The 18,425-nt window shown below is 35.3% G+C and overlaps 1 protein-coding gene across 1 annotated transcript; it reads right to left on the reverse strand.

Moving 5' to 3' along the window:
- Window positions 1-226: 226 nt before the first annotated feature.
- On the reverse strand, window positions 227-14,559 carry LOC149772805 (uncharacterized). Its single transcript, XM_089947264.1, has 3 exons — window positions 14,159-14,559; window positions 4,344-4,463; window positions 227-993 (listed from the first exon to the last, which is right to left on the reverse strand). Exons 1-3 carry the CDS (start codon window positions 14,247-14,249, stop codon window positions 872-874), a joined length of 333 nt encoding a protein of 110 aa, XP_089803390.1. The 5' UTR covers window positions 14,250-14,559; the 3' UTR covers window positions 227-871.
- Between the last annotated feature and the right edge of the window lie 3,866 nt (window positions 14,560-18,425).

An 18,425-nucleotide genomic window follows, 5' to 3' on the forward strand; every position in this document is an offset into this window, starting at 1 on the left:
TACGTAAATGGCTCAGGCTCCAAATTTATTACAGTACATTGTTCACGAGACTTTATGGTAGTATGGGCTATTTTTGTAAAATAAAACATCCATACTTTCTTAGCATAAGGGATTCTCGGGATATCTCAGTGTATAAGTGTTTATTAATTCGAGATAAAAATATTGTTTGGTATTATATTAGAGCATGAACTGCATGTTTAGAAGGCAATGGCTTCCGTTTCTTCTACCTGAATGGGCGTAATTCACTTGGTATGTTAATCGATTTGTAGAATTTAAGTAGTCTAACAAGACCTGTGACTCAAATAAGTTAATTTAGCATTACACGCTAATGTGTAAAGATAAGAGTAATCAATTAAAACTGGCGAATAAAATCAATGTGGCGCACTTGTGTTATACAACAGATTTGTCAAGAAGGACCCGGTACAAATGATATCCCTATTGTATTACCACAAAATTCGGTGAAGAAGTAGTGGTGTGAAAATTATATTAGAGAGAAGAAAAGAAAAAAATAACTCTACGAAGTATAAATATTCTGTATTTCTGGTATTACTACCATAGCAAGATAAAATGTAGAAAGACTAACTTTAAACACGATGCAAATTGATAAGTGCATTGCCGTGGCTGATATATGCAGATCAATGAAACTATCTGCAATATGCATTATATTATGTATTATATTTATATTGATCTTCAAAGCGCACTGCTGTCCTCATCATGTCTAATGATCTGCTACCATGTCCATCTTTTATTTTCTTTTTTTCCAAACAAAGCAGAATCAGTGCAAAAATATATCATTTTTCATTTGAATATTTTCACATAAAATCTCCGTACAGTTCTAATGGATTTCCGGTCCTGAAGGAAATGACGTGTGTTAGCTTCCGTAATACGGGCATTTTCGGAATCCCATTAACCGGCACCATTCATTGGCTGGAGGAAGTATCATGAAGTCTCGTTTCCCAAGGTTATATTGGGAATATGGCCTGTCGTCTGTCTCTATGAAAAATAGAATTAAATTAGTTCGAAGCAAAATAAACGGGCTGTAAAAATACGAACAAGTGCAGAAAAATATTCCCAATACGAAAATATCGATCTCTCCTTTTTTATCATTAACGTATTGAGTTTGTATTTTAAGATGGCTATATAACGTGAAGTACGAGAAGTAGAGAAGAAGGCGTTTTAAATTTCAGATAGAAAACAATAATATTTGAGGTATTAATTTATCTATGATAATAAAATTAAAATCTTGCTGTCAATAAAGACCATGACAATGACTACGGCAATAGAAGAACAATAATGACGACAAGTTGAAGCAATAATAATAGTTTTTATATGTGTCTGTTAAAAATTTCTTTCTCGTGTTACGTAGACAGGCTTTGGGGTTTTTCGGTGTTTTTTTTTACCCTAGTGTTGCCGGAAATACCTTATTGCATTAGTAAATTACTGCCAAAATTATGAAATATGTCAAACATGTATGGCTGCTTGGATTAGCATGTGAAAATTACTTGTGACAACATGTACTTTACATATAGAAATTCCTCTCAAGTTAAAGTAAAATATATTTTCTAATTGGCTTAAATTAAGCATTTTTCGTACCTTTAAGTGTGCCCTAATTGGGTATCTATCCTAATTTGATTTAACTGAATCCAATTGAACATTACGTCCTAAATTTTAGTACAGATCATTTGAATGCATGAGAGTGATACAGATCATTTAAATGCGTGAGTAATACACATCATTTGAATGCATGAGAGTGATACACATCATTTGAATGCGTGAGAGTGATACAGATCATTCAAATATGTGAGAGTGAAACAGATCATTGAATACATGAGAGAGATACGGATCATTTTAATGCGTGAGAGTGATACAAATCTTTGTAATGCACTTTACCGCAATTGTAAATATCTCTCTCTCTCTCTCTCTCTCTCTCTCTCATATTGAAATTAGATTTATACAGTGGTCGCAATTTCTTGGGTAATGTACGCCAGACGCACTTCATCGCTTGTATCCGTTTTCAAAAGACTGTTGCATGCATGGCAATACAATTTCATGTATGCCTTTAAATTTATTATGTATGCTACAATGCCAAGTTTGGATTGATGTATTATACAAGTGAAACACCAGTCAACAGAATGTCATACTGGTTCGTTACTAGCACCGACCTTTAAATTTTTATAAAAATATATATCTGGTAGAAAATATAATTCTTTCATTTGCATTGATTTCATGTTTCAAGCAAGATTTCACTCGTGTTCTCTTTGGTATGTGAGAGAAAGTACCATTTTTTTCTTCTTCTGTGTTTAGTAATTGTATGTTGATGTAAATTGGTTTCCCCATTAACAAAATGATTGTTAGCTCAAAACGTCTGGAAACTGTTTTGCATTTGTGCCATTACCAAGGGTTATGTCTATATAAACCTGGAGCACAAAATCTTCAATAGGAATGAAACGGCCGGTTATTTTATATCAATCCAAACAAACTGTCCTATCCCATGGTCCGACCCGAACCGCTGCGGTATAGAGGAGAGCACGAAGGTTTCTGATCGGTACCGGCACCGCTCAGATCCAGAAAGACTAGCCACGAGTACTGTAGTGGACAAGACTCCATCTCGATGGATACTCTACACTAATACTTTATGTGGTTTATGTTCTGCGAGTAGTAGAATGAGTCGTGTTTTTCCATCTCTCGTAAAGATGACTCTGTATGTAAATTTAGCGTTCTTTCCCTTCTCTCAAAAAATAGTTCGGTACGTAAATCTAGTGTCTTTTCCATTCTCTCAAAAGCATGGTTCGGCAGGTAAATCTAGTGTTCTTTCCCTTCTGTCAAACAATGGCTCGGCACGTAAATCTAGTGTCTTTTCCCTTCACTCAAAAGCATGGCTCGGCACGTAAATCTGGTGTATTTTCCCTTCTCTCAAAAGCATTGTTCGGCACGTAAATCTAGTGTTCTTTCCCTTCTGTCAAAAAATGGCTCGACACGTAAATCTAGTGTCTTTTCCCTTCTCTCAAAAGCATGGCTCGGCACGTAAGTCTAGCGTATTTTCCCTTCTCTCAAAAGCATGGCTCGGCACGTAACTCTAGTGTTCTTTCCCTTCTCTCAAAAGCATGGCTCGGCACGTAAATCTATTGTATTTTCCCTTCTCTCAAAAGCAAGGCTCGGCACGTAAATCTAATGTTCTTTCCCTTCTCTCAAAAACATGGCTTGGTACGTAAATCTAGTGTTCTTTTACTTTCTCTGAAAAACTTGGCTCGGTATGTAAAACAAGTGTTCTTTCCATTCTCTCAAAACAATGGCTCGGTAGGTAAGACTAGTGTTCATTCCCTTATCTCAAAAAGATGGCTCGGTACGTTAAACTAGTGTTCTTTTCCTTCTCTCAAAAACATGGCTCGTTACGTAAATCTACTGTTTTTTCCTTCTCTCAAAAACATGGCTCGGCACGTAAATCTAGTGTTCTTTCCCTTGTCTCAAAAGCAAGGCTCGGCACGTACATTTAGTGTTCTTTCTCTTCTCTCAACACATGGCTCGGTACGTAAATCTAGTGTTTTTTTCCTTCTCTCAAAAGCAAGGCTCGGCACATAAATCTAGTGTTCTTTCCCTTCTCTCAAAAGCAAGGCTCGGTATGTAAATCGCGTGTTCTTGGTGTTCCTGAATTTGTTTTCTAAATGACTTTTATTCTACATATTTCGCACATACGAAGCAATCGTAAAAGGTAACGTCGATTCTGACTTAGTCCGGTATATGCTGGAGATTATTGAGAACAATGTATCAAATCAGTGCGACAGAACTCATGTATATTTAATGCTCTTAACTGAAATGGCAGAAAGAAGTTCAAGGCCAAACGTGATAACGTTCTAACCATGTCGATTATTTTGTTACAAAGACTGACTGGACATGGGTGGATCAGGGCATAAGTCCGATACATTTTAAAAGTGAGCATGACTCTCTCTGCATTGTTCAAGATGATGAACATTTTTGTAGCTTACAATACAGAACAATTTGTCAAATGACCAATGCGAAATAGGGTCCGCCATTCATTTCTTCCAACACGTCAAATGACTCACTTTCCTACAGTGGCTTATGGTATTTGCAATGTGAAAATATATTAGTATGCCAATTATTATTTTGTCTGAATGATTTCAAACTCTGGTCATTTGTGTGACTGTCGATCATTCGTTCGTTCGTTCGTTTGATCGATCGATCGATCGATCGATCGATCGATCGATCGAGAGAGAGAGAGAGAGAGAGAGAGAGAGAGGTGGGTGGGTCAAATGTACCAAACATCGAAGAAAGCTCTCAATAATACAATGCTAAAAAAGACAAAATTGATCAGTTCCTTGACCTACCTTTATATACGTGACTTGCTCGTATTTCTGATCGTGGATCTGTCTGTTCTGAAGGTGAAATTCCCTTTAGAAGGTCGAGAAGAAATACAGCTTTTCTTGTGCCTTCTAGATCTGACATTTCTGCAAAATATTGTAAACATAATTCATTTTAAACATATCTTAAGCGTTATTCAGGCACTACCTGCGAGAATATTTTGTTACAGAACAGAGTCCCATCCCACCCCAACCCCATCTCTCTCTCTCTCTCTCTCTCTCTCTCTCTCTCTGTATTGACGATCGTCAAAGTGTGACATAGACTGTGTAGAGCATACACGTAAAACATTTAAAGGAAAACATTATTCATGAACAACGAGTTCTGACATTTCGTTCACAAATCATGCCATATCTTTGCATCTTTTGTAGAAATTTGGATTTTCTCTTCTCCGTTAACATAATCTGGACACAAGAACTAGTCTGTTAAACTTACACCATATGTCACATTATGTTAAAACACAACTGTACGTTATCCATCCATCTCGTACCGGAAGTATCACAGGGAAATACGAAGGCCGCCATTTCCTGGACCAGTGGGAACTATACGTACGTGAATAGGTCATTAATTACTTACAAGGAAGTCACTCTCTGATTCTAATCAAACCAAACCTTTTTCGTCTTTTTTAAACTTATGTCTCTTTTGGTAACGACTTAAAAATATATTGGTACGTTATGCTGCATTGTATTGTGTAATGCGTATAGTTGGTTTCCCTTCAAAACGACACATGCTGTGATCTCAATTAATGGTCACCTTCCTGAAATAGCAACATCCCATATCCAGTTGGTGTCTGTTATTTAACCATATCTTCATTTCAGATACATCCATTCTAAACTTAACGTTAACTTCAGTGGCTGCTTAAGAGAGAGAGAGAGAGAGAGAGAGAGAGAGAGTCATTTGTGTGACTGTCGATCGTTCGTTCGTTCGTTCGTTCGAGAGAGAGAGAGAGCACCTGATACACTTTCCTAAATGTCAGATGTTAGTGTTTTTTAATAGAGACTAGATGATGTATACGACTGGCGAATTTTTAGGTATGTGACATTCGTACGCTCATAGCCAAATACATGTATTTTGATTTGAAGAGATCCCTAACCGCAACAAAAAAAAAAAAAAAAAAAAAAACAACAACAACTAACAAGCAAAAGAAAAGAGACTTTTGTAACAATATGTAGTGGCAATGGGCAAGGTGAACTTTTTTTTATCACATCTGGTTTGTTAGGACAAGAAATAGCTTCGCGCGGATAAAAAGAAACCTAACAGGGCTACTGCCAGATGACGTACAATGTCAACGACTATGGACAATCAGACCAGGTTTGACATCAAAATGTAAGCTTTCAGACCATGTGCAATCGATTTGAAAGTATCTCTTAAATCATGAACAATTGATAACTCCACTATTTGCTTTAATATGGGGCTCTGTATGGGACAACAGCTAGAGCAATTTCGCATGTCGAGTAAAATATTTGGTATTGAAAGTTCCAGTTCATATTTCGTGTCTTGCAACTTCGTTTGTTGAATTACATTGCAGTGGTTGAGAGTTCTATTTTCTGAGTTGAGTTTTTAGATTTTATCTCTGAATTGCATAGCGGCGGTTGAAATTTCAATGTTGGTTGTTGAGAATTCCAGTTTGACATGTTGAGTCAAAGTGTTTGCGTTAAAACGTTCCATTTCATACGTCGCGTTTTTAACCTGTTTAGGTTTAATTACACAGCGGTGGTTGAAATTTTAACGTTGTATGTGGAGAATTCCAGTTTCACACGTTGAATCAACTTGTTTGTTTTGAAAGTTCCATTTGATATGACGCATTTTAAGATATTCTTTGTTGAATTATACGGCGGTGGTTGAAAGTTCCATTTCATGTCTAATAATTACCACAAGTATGGAACACATTTTTAAAATTTATATTCCTGTATTCAATATTTCATCTTTTTTGTTCTGTGTGATGTTGATTACGTATTTTTAACGCCGACATGGTAGTATTATCCAGGATCGGACGAAATCACTGGCACCACCTAAAACCTGCCTGAACAAGGTCTGCAATGACTTTTATGTTTATAATTGTTATTTTACTTGAAAACCTTATAATGAGGTTGATTTAAGGTTATTGTGGGAGGTTTTATTTGGGGTGGGTGGGTGGTTAGTTCCTCTCGCATTGTTAGTCCCAGGAGCAACACAATTTTGCATGTATATGCATCTAGGTTACAACCAAAAATAACAACTTAAAGAAGGTCAATGTAGTCTGGGTTTTTTTTACATCTCAGACTTTACTCGAATTTTTATTTTCGAGCCAATATCAGCGGTAAACGAGACATAGGAGTTACGTTTCCGAAGGCGGCATCTGGTGTATATCCTTGGGCAAGGTACTTTATTCCAATTTTCCAATGACCTACTTGTTTTGCTGTGCCGTGAACACCAAACTAAATTGGCATCATGATACTCACTGACATCATACTTGGAGACAAGGTCCCAGTCATATGAAGTTGAAAAGGTTTTGATTTGCTTATATTTTCAAAACTCCTTGACGGATTTATTCATACTTGGAACGAGTTATAGCTAAGCCAATGATTCCATTGTTGACATGCGCACTTGCTCTTTGGCCTTATGATCATGGTCACAATTATAGAAAATTTGCGTTAAGGTTGTAGATTGTTTTGTGTTGTATTTGCTTATATTTACCAAACTAATGGATGAGTTTTCTCCATACTTGGGGTGTATCTGCATGAAGCCATGGCCATCCTGCGACATTCACTTTCGCCCATTTTGCCTTTGGATCAGTCATATAGAAAATTTGCATTGATGTTTTAATTCAAGTTTTGATTTTTTTTTCTTCATTCATTTTTATTGCTAAACACCTTGATTGATTTTGTTCTTACATTGGATGAGTTGTCATGATGTTAAGACAATGCGACATCGTGTTCGTTTCATCTTTTGAGATTGGGATTGAGGTCACACATTTTACATCTTTGTGTTGATTGTGATTTCAACATGAAGTCGCGGCAGACTTTCTTTTCCCGTTTATCTTTGTGTTTGTTTGTTTGTTTTATTTTGTTGGGTTTTTGTTACATTGTGCCTGCGTTTTTCCCAACAATTTGCCTTTTGTTCAGTGCCAAATGCTCATTTCATTTCTCACAGATGCAAATGTGAATTATCCATGCAATGTATGAACAACAACAGCAACAAGAACAATAATAATAATAACAATACACAAAAATAACAACGATTCAGAGGTCTTGTGGAGTCTGCGACCCCATCCCATCAACACATAGGAGCGCGAAACAACCAGAATGTTTCCTATAGTAAGTGTTATTTACAGTTAGATAGCTAAAATTATGCCATGGAAACGCTTAAAATGTTGAAAACGCTTAAAATGTAGAAAATCCCTCAAAACTATATGTAATTCGCGATAAAATTAGGTTTGTTTGTTGGGTTTACTTGTTGATCGTGTGATACATGTTTAAAACGCCTTTTTGGGAGGATATTTACCATGCCCTTACTTTCTAGCCGGGGGGGGGGGGACTTTTGAGGCTCACAAGATTGTATTACTAGAAGTGTGCAAAAAGTTAAATTTTTGTCACACGCATAACATAAATTTAACAAATTGGTTCTATTTTCGACTTAAAAGAGGGAACTCAAATTGTAGAAAATGGAACCTTCAACCACGCTATGCAAGTGATCAGATACGATTTTAAAACTTAGCAAGTGAAATAGAACGTTCAACACCAGCAATTTGATTCAACGTGTGAAATTGGAGTTTTTGACATGCGATATTGAAATTCAACTGCTACTTTCGCGTCGGACCATGCTTCAAACCCCGACAACACTTTCTCGTCGGACCATGCTTCAAACCCCGACAACACTTTCTCGTCGGACCATGCTTCAAACCCCGACAACACTTTCTCGTCGGACCATGCTTCAAACCCCGACAACACTTTCTCGTCGGACCATGCTTCAAACCCCGACAACACTTTCTCGTCGGACCATGCTTCAAACCCAGACAACACTTTCTCGTCGGACCATGCTTCAAACCCAGACTTGAATTTTTTGCTTCTTTTAACAAACTCCAGAATTTTTGTTAAAATGCAACTGTTTAATTTATAGAGCATATATATGCTCGTTGTTAGATCAGCCGTACACATATGAGAACATCAAAATTCAAATTAAAAAATGCTTATTTTTATGAGAATAACTTAAAAAATACAACTTCAAACTTAACAGAGCACGCATATATTTGTATATCACATACAAATCAAAATTCTAAATTCCTCCGGGGGAAAGAAATGTTCCAATTTTCAACTCCATAACTTGTGAATCAACATGCAGGGACCAAATCTTAAGTTACTAGTAATTCTTTTTAATTGTGTGTGTCCTTTTTAATGAAATGTGTTTTGACAATACACCAAATAAGATTTGACACTTACTCCTTATGAATAGAAGCCTTTATTGGAAGCTTTTGTATAAGGTTTTATCAACATTAATTTTCTAATTATTTCTAAGCAGTCTAAAAGCTCACCCATCAAAATGCACTTATTCAAGAGAATGCAACTTTCTCAATTTTTTAAAAAAATTATTCTGATCATCTATTTCACTTTTCACGCCAATCTCCTGTGACGATCTTCAATTTCCTGTACTCGCACCCCAATCTGTTCATTATGCTTCGACAGTACATAAATATAAAATGTTCAAAGATTTCATCATTCCAAATCATATCTATTTAATACCAGTTGCGATATAATTGTAGTTATGGCGTTCGGATCGAAAATCAAAAATTATATTTATTTGCATCGGGTTTCTTTCAAAGTAAATGAAGTGAATTATTTTAGGATCACATGCCATATATCGCGCATAGAATATATATTATACCAAACAATTAGGATAGAAAGCTTATTGTATCAAACAATTAGGAAAAAACGCATACCGAAGAATCGCGTCTTCTATTTGATTGCTTTAGCTATTTTTCTTTAAATAGGGAAAGCAATATCTCTGATTTGACGGTAGGAACAATCGTAGTAAATATCACCTGCCATCGATTCTTATTAGTAACCTCCATTATGTGTAAATAGGTGACTTCTCAGCGATACGCGCGATGTTATTTCCATTTTAATTGTGATATAATTTCATTAAATTTCTTCATTAATTTCAAGAAATATCAAAAGTTATTGCTTTGCCTATGATGGAAAGATATTTCAATATTTAATTGCATTTTTTCGCCAAATTCACAACAGCTTACACTATGTTTGACTGAGATATATCCTCCAACAGAAAGCATTCTATGACCTTTTCATTACAGCCTTCAATTAGATTTTTAATTAATTCGTTGATTGCAAACTCGAACCAATTTACCTTTTGCACAGCCAATAAATCGGGTACGAAAGATATGACGCGTTCGCCATTCTCTCATTTAGAAAATCCAGCAATTACGTCTTTATGAAAATAGGAAATCAGAGAATAAAAACTATTTTGCCTTTGCTAAAAAAAAATACACAAGTTGCATATCAACGTCAACTTTCAATTCACCCCTGACCATACACTCTCCCCCACCCACCTCTCTGACATGTAACAAACACTAATTATCAAAACTAGAATCACGGTAAACAAGAACAAGATGAACAAAAATGATTGGATTCATAGATTAAAATGAAAACAATATAATAAAAAGGTTCAACACGCACAGGCAAGATATTAAAGAAAACAGTTAAAGATTATGTATTTCTCTTTAAAGTCTGGTTTTCTTAGAAGCATTCCTATTATTTTTATGAGCAGAGAAAATAGCTAGAGTTTGTGAAGGTTAGAAATAAATTAGTCTGATGCTATCCATGTTTGAGAAAGCATTCCACATGCGTATGTATGTATGTAGGTAGGTAAGTATATATATATATATATATATATATATATATATATATATATATATATATATATATATATATATATCTGTGTGTGTGTGTGTGTGTGTATGCATTTATGTGTATGCAACTTTCGACAATACCTGTTACATAGAGGAGTATAATATGGCAGATGTTGACCGTATACATTAAGACTTGAGTCATAGGTCAATGTTTGGTTTGTACGTATCCTGACATGACACTATATTCTCTTAGGCATGAAACTCACTTTCAAGCTCAAAGTCCGAAAATGATGACATCCTGTTACATTAATTCATGCATACATTAATTACAATCATAAAACAGTAACGGGCTTCTAAGAAGTGTATTTGATTTTCATTAAAATCATCTACATATGAAGTATTCAAATATTCTGCTAACCTGTATTTAAGTTCATTGATATCTTTTCGTGGGGGTAAGTTTTAGTGGATTTGTAAAACTCAGTTATTTCCCCTTTTAAAACCTATTTACTTATATTTGTGAACGTGCCCGGAACGTCACTAGAAGGCCTTAATCTCTGCAATCACAACGACGAGTATCGGAAAAATGATAATGAAATTTACTCGTCATTTATCTTTAAGAATTATATCTGTAAGTGGTTCAATCCACTGATTTTAAATTTTATCTCCAGGCATATGCATCAAAGAATTACCTGGATATATCGAGAACGCGTGTGATTTTTTACGGCATCGCAAGACGAAGGTGGAGGATCACAAGATGTTGTAAACGTAGTTTGACTGCTGAATGATACATTTGAAAGAAATATTTGTATTTTGGAAAAAGGTATATCTTGTTCAATTTACTAAAGAACTGACACTATTTTATGCGATAAAATCAAGTGTCAACACATCGCGGAAATACGTTTCTCCAGAAGCATATGGTATGGTATATATTTTGTTTTATCAGACTGGTATATATTTTGTTTTATCAGACTGGTCCCGAAATGCTAGAGACCAGTTAAGTCAAGTTCAGAAACCTCGTTGTAAACAAAAGATATCCTCCTTAAAAAAAAACACTTGGTTTTATTTTCTTTGGAAGAATAAATGGTTGAGCAAATACTTGTCTGAAGTGATTTATATTGCAGTGGCGGTTTTATTCACTCGTATCTCCGAGCTATTATTTCAACTTTGGGCTTGGACTGTGCTTGAGTGCATTCTATTAAATAACGAAGGTCTCTCTCGGAGTATATTATATAACAGTGGATCGTTACGTATACACTTCAGTGGATCGTTACGTATACACTACAGTGGATCGTTACGTATACACAACAGTGGATCGTTACGTATACACTACAGTGGATCGTTACGTATACACAACAGTGGATCGTTAAGTATACACTACAGTGGATCGTTACGTATACACAACAGTGGATCGTTACGTATACACTACAGTGGATCGTACGTACTTATTAACTTATTTATCTCTATCATCAAGAAACTGCCAAAAATCAGGATTCATACTAACGTTTTATCTTTGCTCCAAGAGATATTAGTCACGAAACTAGCAGGGTAGAAAACCGTAACTCAGACACAAGCCAAAACTATAAGTGTATTTAGAATTTTTCAACATTTGTGACGTAACACAGATATGCGATGTAAAATTATATGTTCTTTTTTCTTCAAACATTTTGACAGTTCTATTTTTATTGTGAATGAAAATCAAATGTTCTAGTCTCTGTACACGTTTTGTGTCTGAGGCCTGGTTTCTGTACACCTTTTGTATATCAGACCTGGTTTATGTACATGTTTTGTGTCTAAGGCTTTGTTTCTGTACACATCTGTGTCTAAGGCCTGGTTTTTATACACTTGTGTCTAAGGCCTGGTTTCTGTACACTTGTGTCTGAGGCCTGGTTTCTGTGCACGTTTTATACATATTTTGTTTATACATATTTATTACATATTTTGTGTCTAAGGCCTGGTTTCTGTACACATTTGTATCTAAGGCTTGGTTTCTATACACTTGTGTCTAAGGCCTGGTTTCTGTACACATTTGTGTCTAAGGCTTGGTTTCTATACACTTGTGTCTAAGGCCTGGTTTCTGAACACTTGTGTCTAAGGCAATGTTTCTATACACGTGTATCTAAGGCCTGGTTTCTCTATTCTTAACATTTGCTGAGCAGTACTCTCAAGCTCAAGTTCACAGCCGCAACGTTTTATCAGTTTATAACTTAAAGTGTAATAAAGCTAGCAGTAAACAATCACATGACTTTCCGATATTTATTAACTTGGGCCCCTCTGATGGACTGCTAAATTTTGGTGACGTAGGTACACCCCAATGATAATACCTAACATTGTGGTTTTGACCTTGAACTTGAGATTAATCCCAAAACAAGTTTTAAGCCTGGTCTCGAAACGATTTTTGAGTAAACTAGTCAAACGCAGTCTCAATATTCATCATTTGTAGTTTTAATAACTTTATTAACAAGAAATAAAGATTATGGGGTTTCTAACTATTGTTCTTAAGTACACTAATTTCACTGATGTCTAAAAATAACGAGTTAGGGTTTCTAACTCTTATATATATAAGGAGTACCGGATTTCTAATTCTTGTACATATGTACCTAAATTCACTGATATCGAACGATAATGTATACCGGGTTTCTAATTCTTGTACATATGTACCTAAATTCACTGATATCGAACGATACTGTGTACTGGGTTTCTAATTCTTGTACATATGTACACTAAATTCACTGATATCGAACGATACTGTGTACCTGGTTTCTAATTCTTGTACATATGTACACTAAATTCACTGATATCGAACGATACTGTGTACCGGGTTTCTAATTCTTGTACATATGTACCTAAATTCACTGATGTCGAAGTATACTGAGTAGGAGGTTTCTAATTCTTACTCGTAAGGAGTCTAAGCTTTATATAGACTCTCAGACAGTTTTGTGGCTTCGGAAAATGAGGTTGCTTTTGTTACTCTATCTCTCATTCAATATACAATCCGACTACATTGGTAGTGATGCCCGTGCAAATTGCTATTAATAGGGTATTCCAATTAGAGAGATTTAGCTTACAGCATATGAAGCGAAGAATTTTGCTAAGAAATACTCCTTCAGGAATTTATACTGTTTTGCTAATGATGCGCTTGCTTGACGTGGTAGGCAGCCTGCGCAATGCTTTCGATTTCTTACATATCTTGAGAAGGATATCATTTTTGGGTTTAACCAAACACAAACACCGTACATCTATTCGAACACTCCTGACAATATTAGCAGATATAACATACATATATATGATCAAAATTAAAATACTTTAAAAACTTTTCGATCAAATTAGGAATTGTAGAAACTTGTCGCTTTGAGTCACGTATTGCTGCATCCTGTACGCCACCTCTGCAAATATTAAATTTAAGGACTTATTTCCGCTAAAGACCGTACTCATGTAGGTGTTCTAAAAGGGTTGAAAATACCTGTACTTTGCAACAGTGCTCGGATATCTTTGGGACGCTAAATTTTGCTGATTCCAAGGTAATTTTTGCTTTTACTCATATTTTGATACTTTGAACATGTGACAAAGTTGAAAAACAAACAAACAAACAAAACAAAACAAGCATACCTTATATAAAGCAAATATTCCAGTAGTCAGTGTTACAGGTAATTCAAGACCATGCGCATTTGCCAGCAAAGTAATATACATCAAGGAATACATAATAATAAACATTAAAAACCGACTATGCAAATATACAACATCTTCTCTCTCTCTCTCTCTCTCTCTCTCTCTCTCTCTATATATATATATATATATATATATATATATATATATATATATATATATATATATATATATATATATATATATATATATATGTATATATACACAGAGATATACAGAAATAGATATATATAGAATAAGAGGGAAGGATATAGACGGACGGACTAATAGATTACTCACCTGTATCCTCTACGCCTCCGAAGCTATAACAGAGCAATGTCCTCGTGCATAGACAAATAAATATCAAGGATGCAAAGTAATTGTTATTCATTCTGAGTAGACGGCTTAGAAAATATAATTCCAATAAATCAGAGATGATTTAAATGTTTGTCACTCTTCCGAATCCAAATCAGGTAGCAAGATATACTGTAATATAATACGATCCTAAACGGGATGGTTCAGTAAGTTTCGTGTGTCTTCAAAGTTGTTATTGAATATTTAAAACACCTACTTATCTCTGATAGATGGTGTCTTACAGAGATGATTATAATCCTAGATGAAATAAATCAATGACGGCAAAACGAGTACCAGAACTCTAAACAATTCTGTCTTTTTAAACATTTAACTTTCCGTGTCTTGGTTGTGATATCGAGGGGATCGAATATTGTCTTATATATAACTACATCAGGAAAGCAGGCACTTCCGGTACCCAGATATTTACGACTCCATACCGTCACGTCCTGAACAAAGCATGGAATGTTGACTGTAAATTGTTGGTCAATACTCCACAACTCAAGAGTCAATTACACATTATAAATGCAGCGAGAATTCTCCCGTGGAGCTCAGGCGACAGATTGAAGAATAATAAATTCAAGTTATTTGAAGTAGCTACTATGAGAGGTGTGTCCATGTCGACACACGTGGATTTGTATTAATGGCTAAGAATTTTAAAAATTGGTTCATGGTTTTTCTATAATCGTTTTAAAACAGCGATTTTAGCGATCTAAATATAAGTATTTATTTAAGACAGAAAAAGGTAATTTATTCCATTTAGATTATCGGAGTAGATGCATACATTTTTCACTAAACGAAAAAAAATAAAATTTCTCAGAATTATATCAGAAGTCTGCCTGTATAATTTGATATATCCATATATGTAGTAACAAACACACGTCTTTTATATATATATATATATATATATATATATATATATATATATATATATATATATATATATGACATAAATATTCATGTTTACGTCATAGTACACGTGATGATGTGCATCGAAATCTACACTGATCTGTTTCATTTTCACACTAAGAGGCAGAACAATTACCTTCAGTGTTAATAACGTGTTATATATATCATCATACCATAAAATCGGATTCATTGTTGACACCGTACAAGTGGTGAATGTTGAAGAAATGTACTCTATATAAATATTCACGTGCCTAATTATCTGGACTCTATATTCTAAATGTAATAAACTTTTAACGTATCTTGTTAGGTGGAACAAAAGTATTTATGAGCCAACTAAAAGACTTAAGAAGACAACAATAGAGTCAGCGGCCCAGAGTGTAAGATTCGAGCCTAGTACTCGCATTGATCGTTATCGTATATACAGTCGCAAATAAAAGGATATGATCGAATTTATTTTTATTCTATGTTGATTTCATTGTTCATTTAATTATGAGATATTGAGATCTATCAGTTGGACAAAAACTATATCACCAGAATTGCAATATCACTTTTTGAACTACTTTATTTTCCATTTTGGAAATATATCCAAGCTATTATATATGTTATTCAAATCTGTATTTCCATATTTATTCCTATTTCTTCTTCTTCTTCTCTCAAGATGAACAAATCATAAATTGTATCAAGACTGAAGACTCTCTGGTATATGCCTACTTAACCCGTAACTAGGCACCATGAAAAATGCTTAAAAAGAAACAAAAAGCAACAAAAATAGGCTTCAAGCATTAACTTTTTAAAATTAGCTTTCTGCATGTATCCTGCAAATTATTAGTAACTGAACTTACACATGCTGTGCATGTGTGTGGGGGTGGGGTGGATGGTGTGTGTGTGTGTGTGTGGATTAAACGTAGCTTTAAAAACTTTTCAGTCATATCGCTACGATGTCTGCAGTGTGGCAGTTTATAGTGATGTCTAGCATTGGGACATCATGCCACAGACATACTGCCTCATGTCCCACCCAGTCACATTATCCTGACACCTTGCCGACCAGTCCTAACACTAACCTCTAAATGCTGAGCGCCAAGCGAGGCAGCTATTACTACCATTTTTGTAAGTATTTGGTATGACTCTGTCGGGGTACGAACCCGCGATCTCCTGCATCCGAGGCGGACGCTGTAACCACTAGACCACCGGAGAGCTCCACCATCGAGAAATCAGACTTGGATGACTGCTGACTTCAAACTGAAATTGAGAGAAAATCGAACTTTGGGTGCAGCTTCTGTTACCGAATTAGAATGCAAGCTTGACGGGGTCATACATTCATGTTTCAATGTAGAAATGAACCAAATGAATAATAAAAAACCAGACAAGTAACTTTACAATCCTTAAGATATTTTCTTTAAAGACACCACGCACTGAAATCTGTCAGGTGTGACCGCTCTGTGAATTTTGTTCTTCTTCTGTAATTTGTGTGTGTCTGTGTGTATCTGTGTGAAATTGAGCTTCCCTTCAGAAATTTGCGCTTTCCCTTAAACAGGACAACATAATAGCACACATAACATAAAATAAATATAAAATAAAATACAAACGTTTTAATGAAGTCGCGCTTTTTTGGCTTCTCTTTAACTAAAACAACACTAATATAAAATAGACTATTCAGTTCATAAGGTAATAGTTTTGCTCACAGGTGAATAATCTGTGAATACCTTTTATCAAAACGATTTGAAAGTAGGCGAATACCGTATACGCATAAGTATTACGATAAAATGTATCTGATTGGTCCTATATTCTATGCCAACAAAGAACTTCTAATTGGAATCAACCTCTTTGTAAGTAGTCATATTGCCGCATTTGTTTGTTTGTTGTTGTTGTTTTTATTTTTCTCCTATTATTACTTTTCAGATCCACAGCCTCAATCCCCTTGAGTTTTGCCCACAAGCCACACACTTTGTACATCCGTGGATTATTAGCGTTAGTAATCCACAAAAGTGAAGTTGCCCAAGCAAGCAGCGAAAGTCACGCTGTAACGCAGGCCAGTAATTAGCAAAACCGCCTATGACACTTCACTGACATCCTCAATCCACTTCCCATTAAATAGTTTTGCAATCAACGAATCTGACAATAGTATATATATATATATATATATATATATATATATATATATATATATATATATATATATATATATATATATATTTGTCACGCAATATATGATTATGTTATAAAGCATATTTTCCTATAGGAAATTTACAAACTGCATTATATTTATAGCATTATGCAGTTCGCTAGCGACAGTAGAAAATAATGAATAGCTGGTATGTACTTTTTTCTGTAGTATATTCACAAAGGTATCAGATTAATAATGTATAGGCACTGGATCAGGTTCAAGATATTGCTGTTCCAGCATTTGACGTTGGCGCGCCTGTGCTGGTGGATGAAAGCAAAAGAGATTTTCAGTATTACTCACACCAGGCCAGAGAACCCAATCAATTAAAAAAGAATTGAAAGTGCAGGACAAGTCTATGTTTTTCATTCCATGTGAGGCATTCTTGTAAATTTAGGGAAAACATGTACAGTATGATGGTATTGATTACCCAGCTGCTGCCGAGTTGGACTTGTCAACAACGGAATCATGTCGTTGTTCAGCAATGCACTTTATTCTTTCGATGGAGAAAAACAATCGAATTAATTCTTGACAACGTTGACGTAGCCGCAACATTTAATGGACTCGCCAGACAAAGTGATGATTGCACAATAACAGATGGCCCAACAATGATGTTTGTTAAAGATGCAACTAACAATGCAGATCATAGACACAATAGCTCCTTCTAATCGTGCTCCCTTCTTTAGTCAAATCGTTTTGCCGTTGTTCTTGTCCCCAACCTAACTTTTAACTTTTGGATTTGCACAGTGTTGATCACAACTCGTTGGTAGTTCTTTAAAGTTTTCACGTGCGATTCCCCTCTTTGGTTTCGTAGATACTTTAGTAAGGTTAGTTTTGGAGCCAAACAAACAGTAACAATTTTTCGAAAGAACAATTGCAAGGACGCAATTTGCGTATGGGATGTGTTGATGATAGAGTTATATTATCAACGTTGACTTTGTGGGTGACTGCGTTAATATCTTCACTTACTACATAATTACGTTTATTATCGTTTATGCAATTTGGAATCGCGTCAACGTTGTCGTTCCCCACGCACACCACAAATGCTCATCCACCAACCTTACTGTCAGACAATTTACTTGAGAAATAAGTACCCAACATGGCCTTATTTCACCACAATATGCGTTTGTGGCGTTTAATTATGCA

The sequence above is a fragment of the Sinohyriopsis cumingii genome, unplaced genomic scaffold (assembly GCF_028554795.1).
Source record: "Sinohyriopsis cumingii isolate HCF-2022 unplaced genomic scaffold, ASM2855479v2 utg001170l, whole genome shotgun sequence".
NCBI lineage: Eukaryota > Metazoa > Mollusca > Bivalvia > Unionida > Unionidae > Sinohyriopsis > Sinohyriopsis cumingii.

What these genes read in the sequence shown, in the direction of transcription:
- LOC149772805 (XM_089947264.1), bottom strand. Translation starts at nt 14,249, where the DNA reads ATGAATAACAATTACTTTGCATCCTTGATATTTATTTGTCTATGCACG. An exon ending in CGGAGGCGTAGAGGATACAG is followed by an intron (nt 4,464 to 14,158) that starts GTGAGTAATCTA and finishes AATATTTTGCAG; the next exon opens with AAATGTCAGATCTAGAAGGC. An exon ending in AGCAAGTCACGTATATAAAG is followed by an intron (nt 994 to 4,343) that starts GTAGGTCAAGGA and finishes TATTTTTCATAG; the next exon opens with AGACAGACGACAGGCCATAT.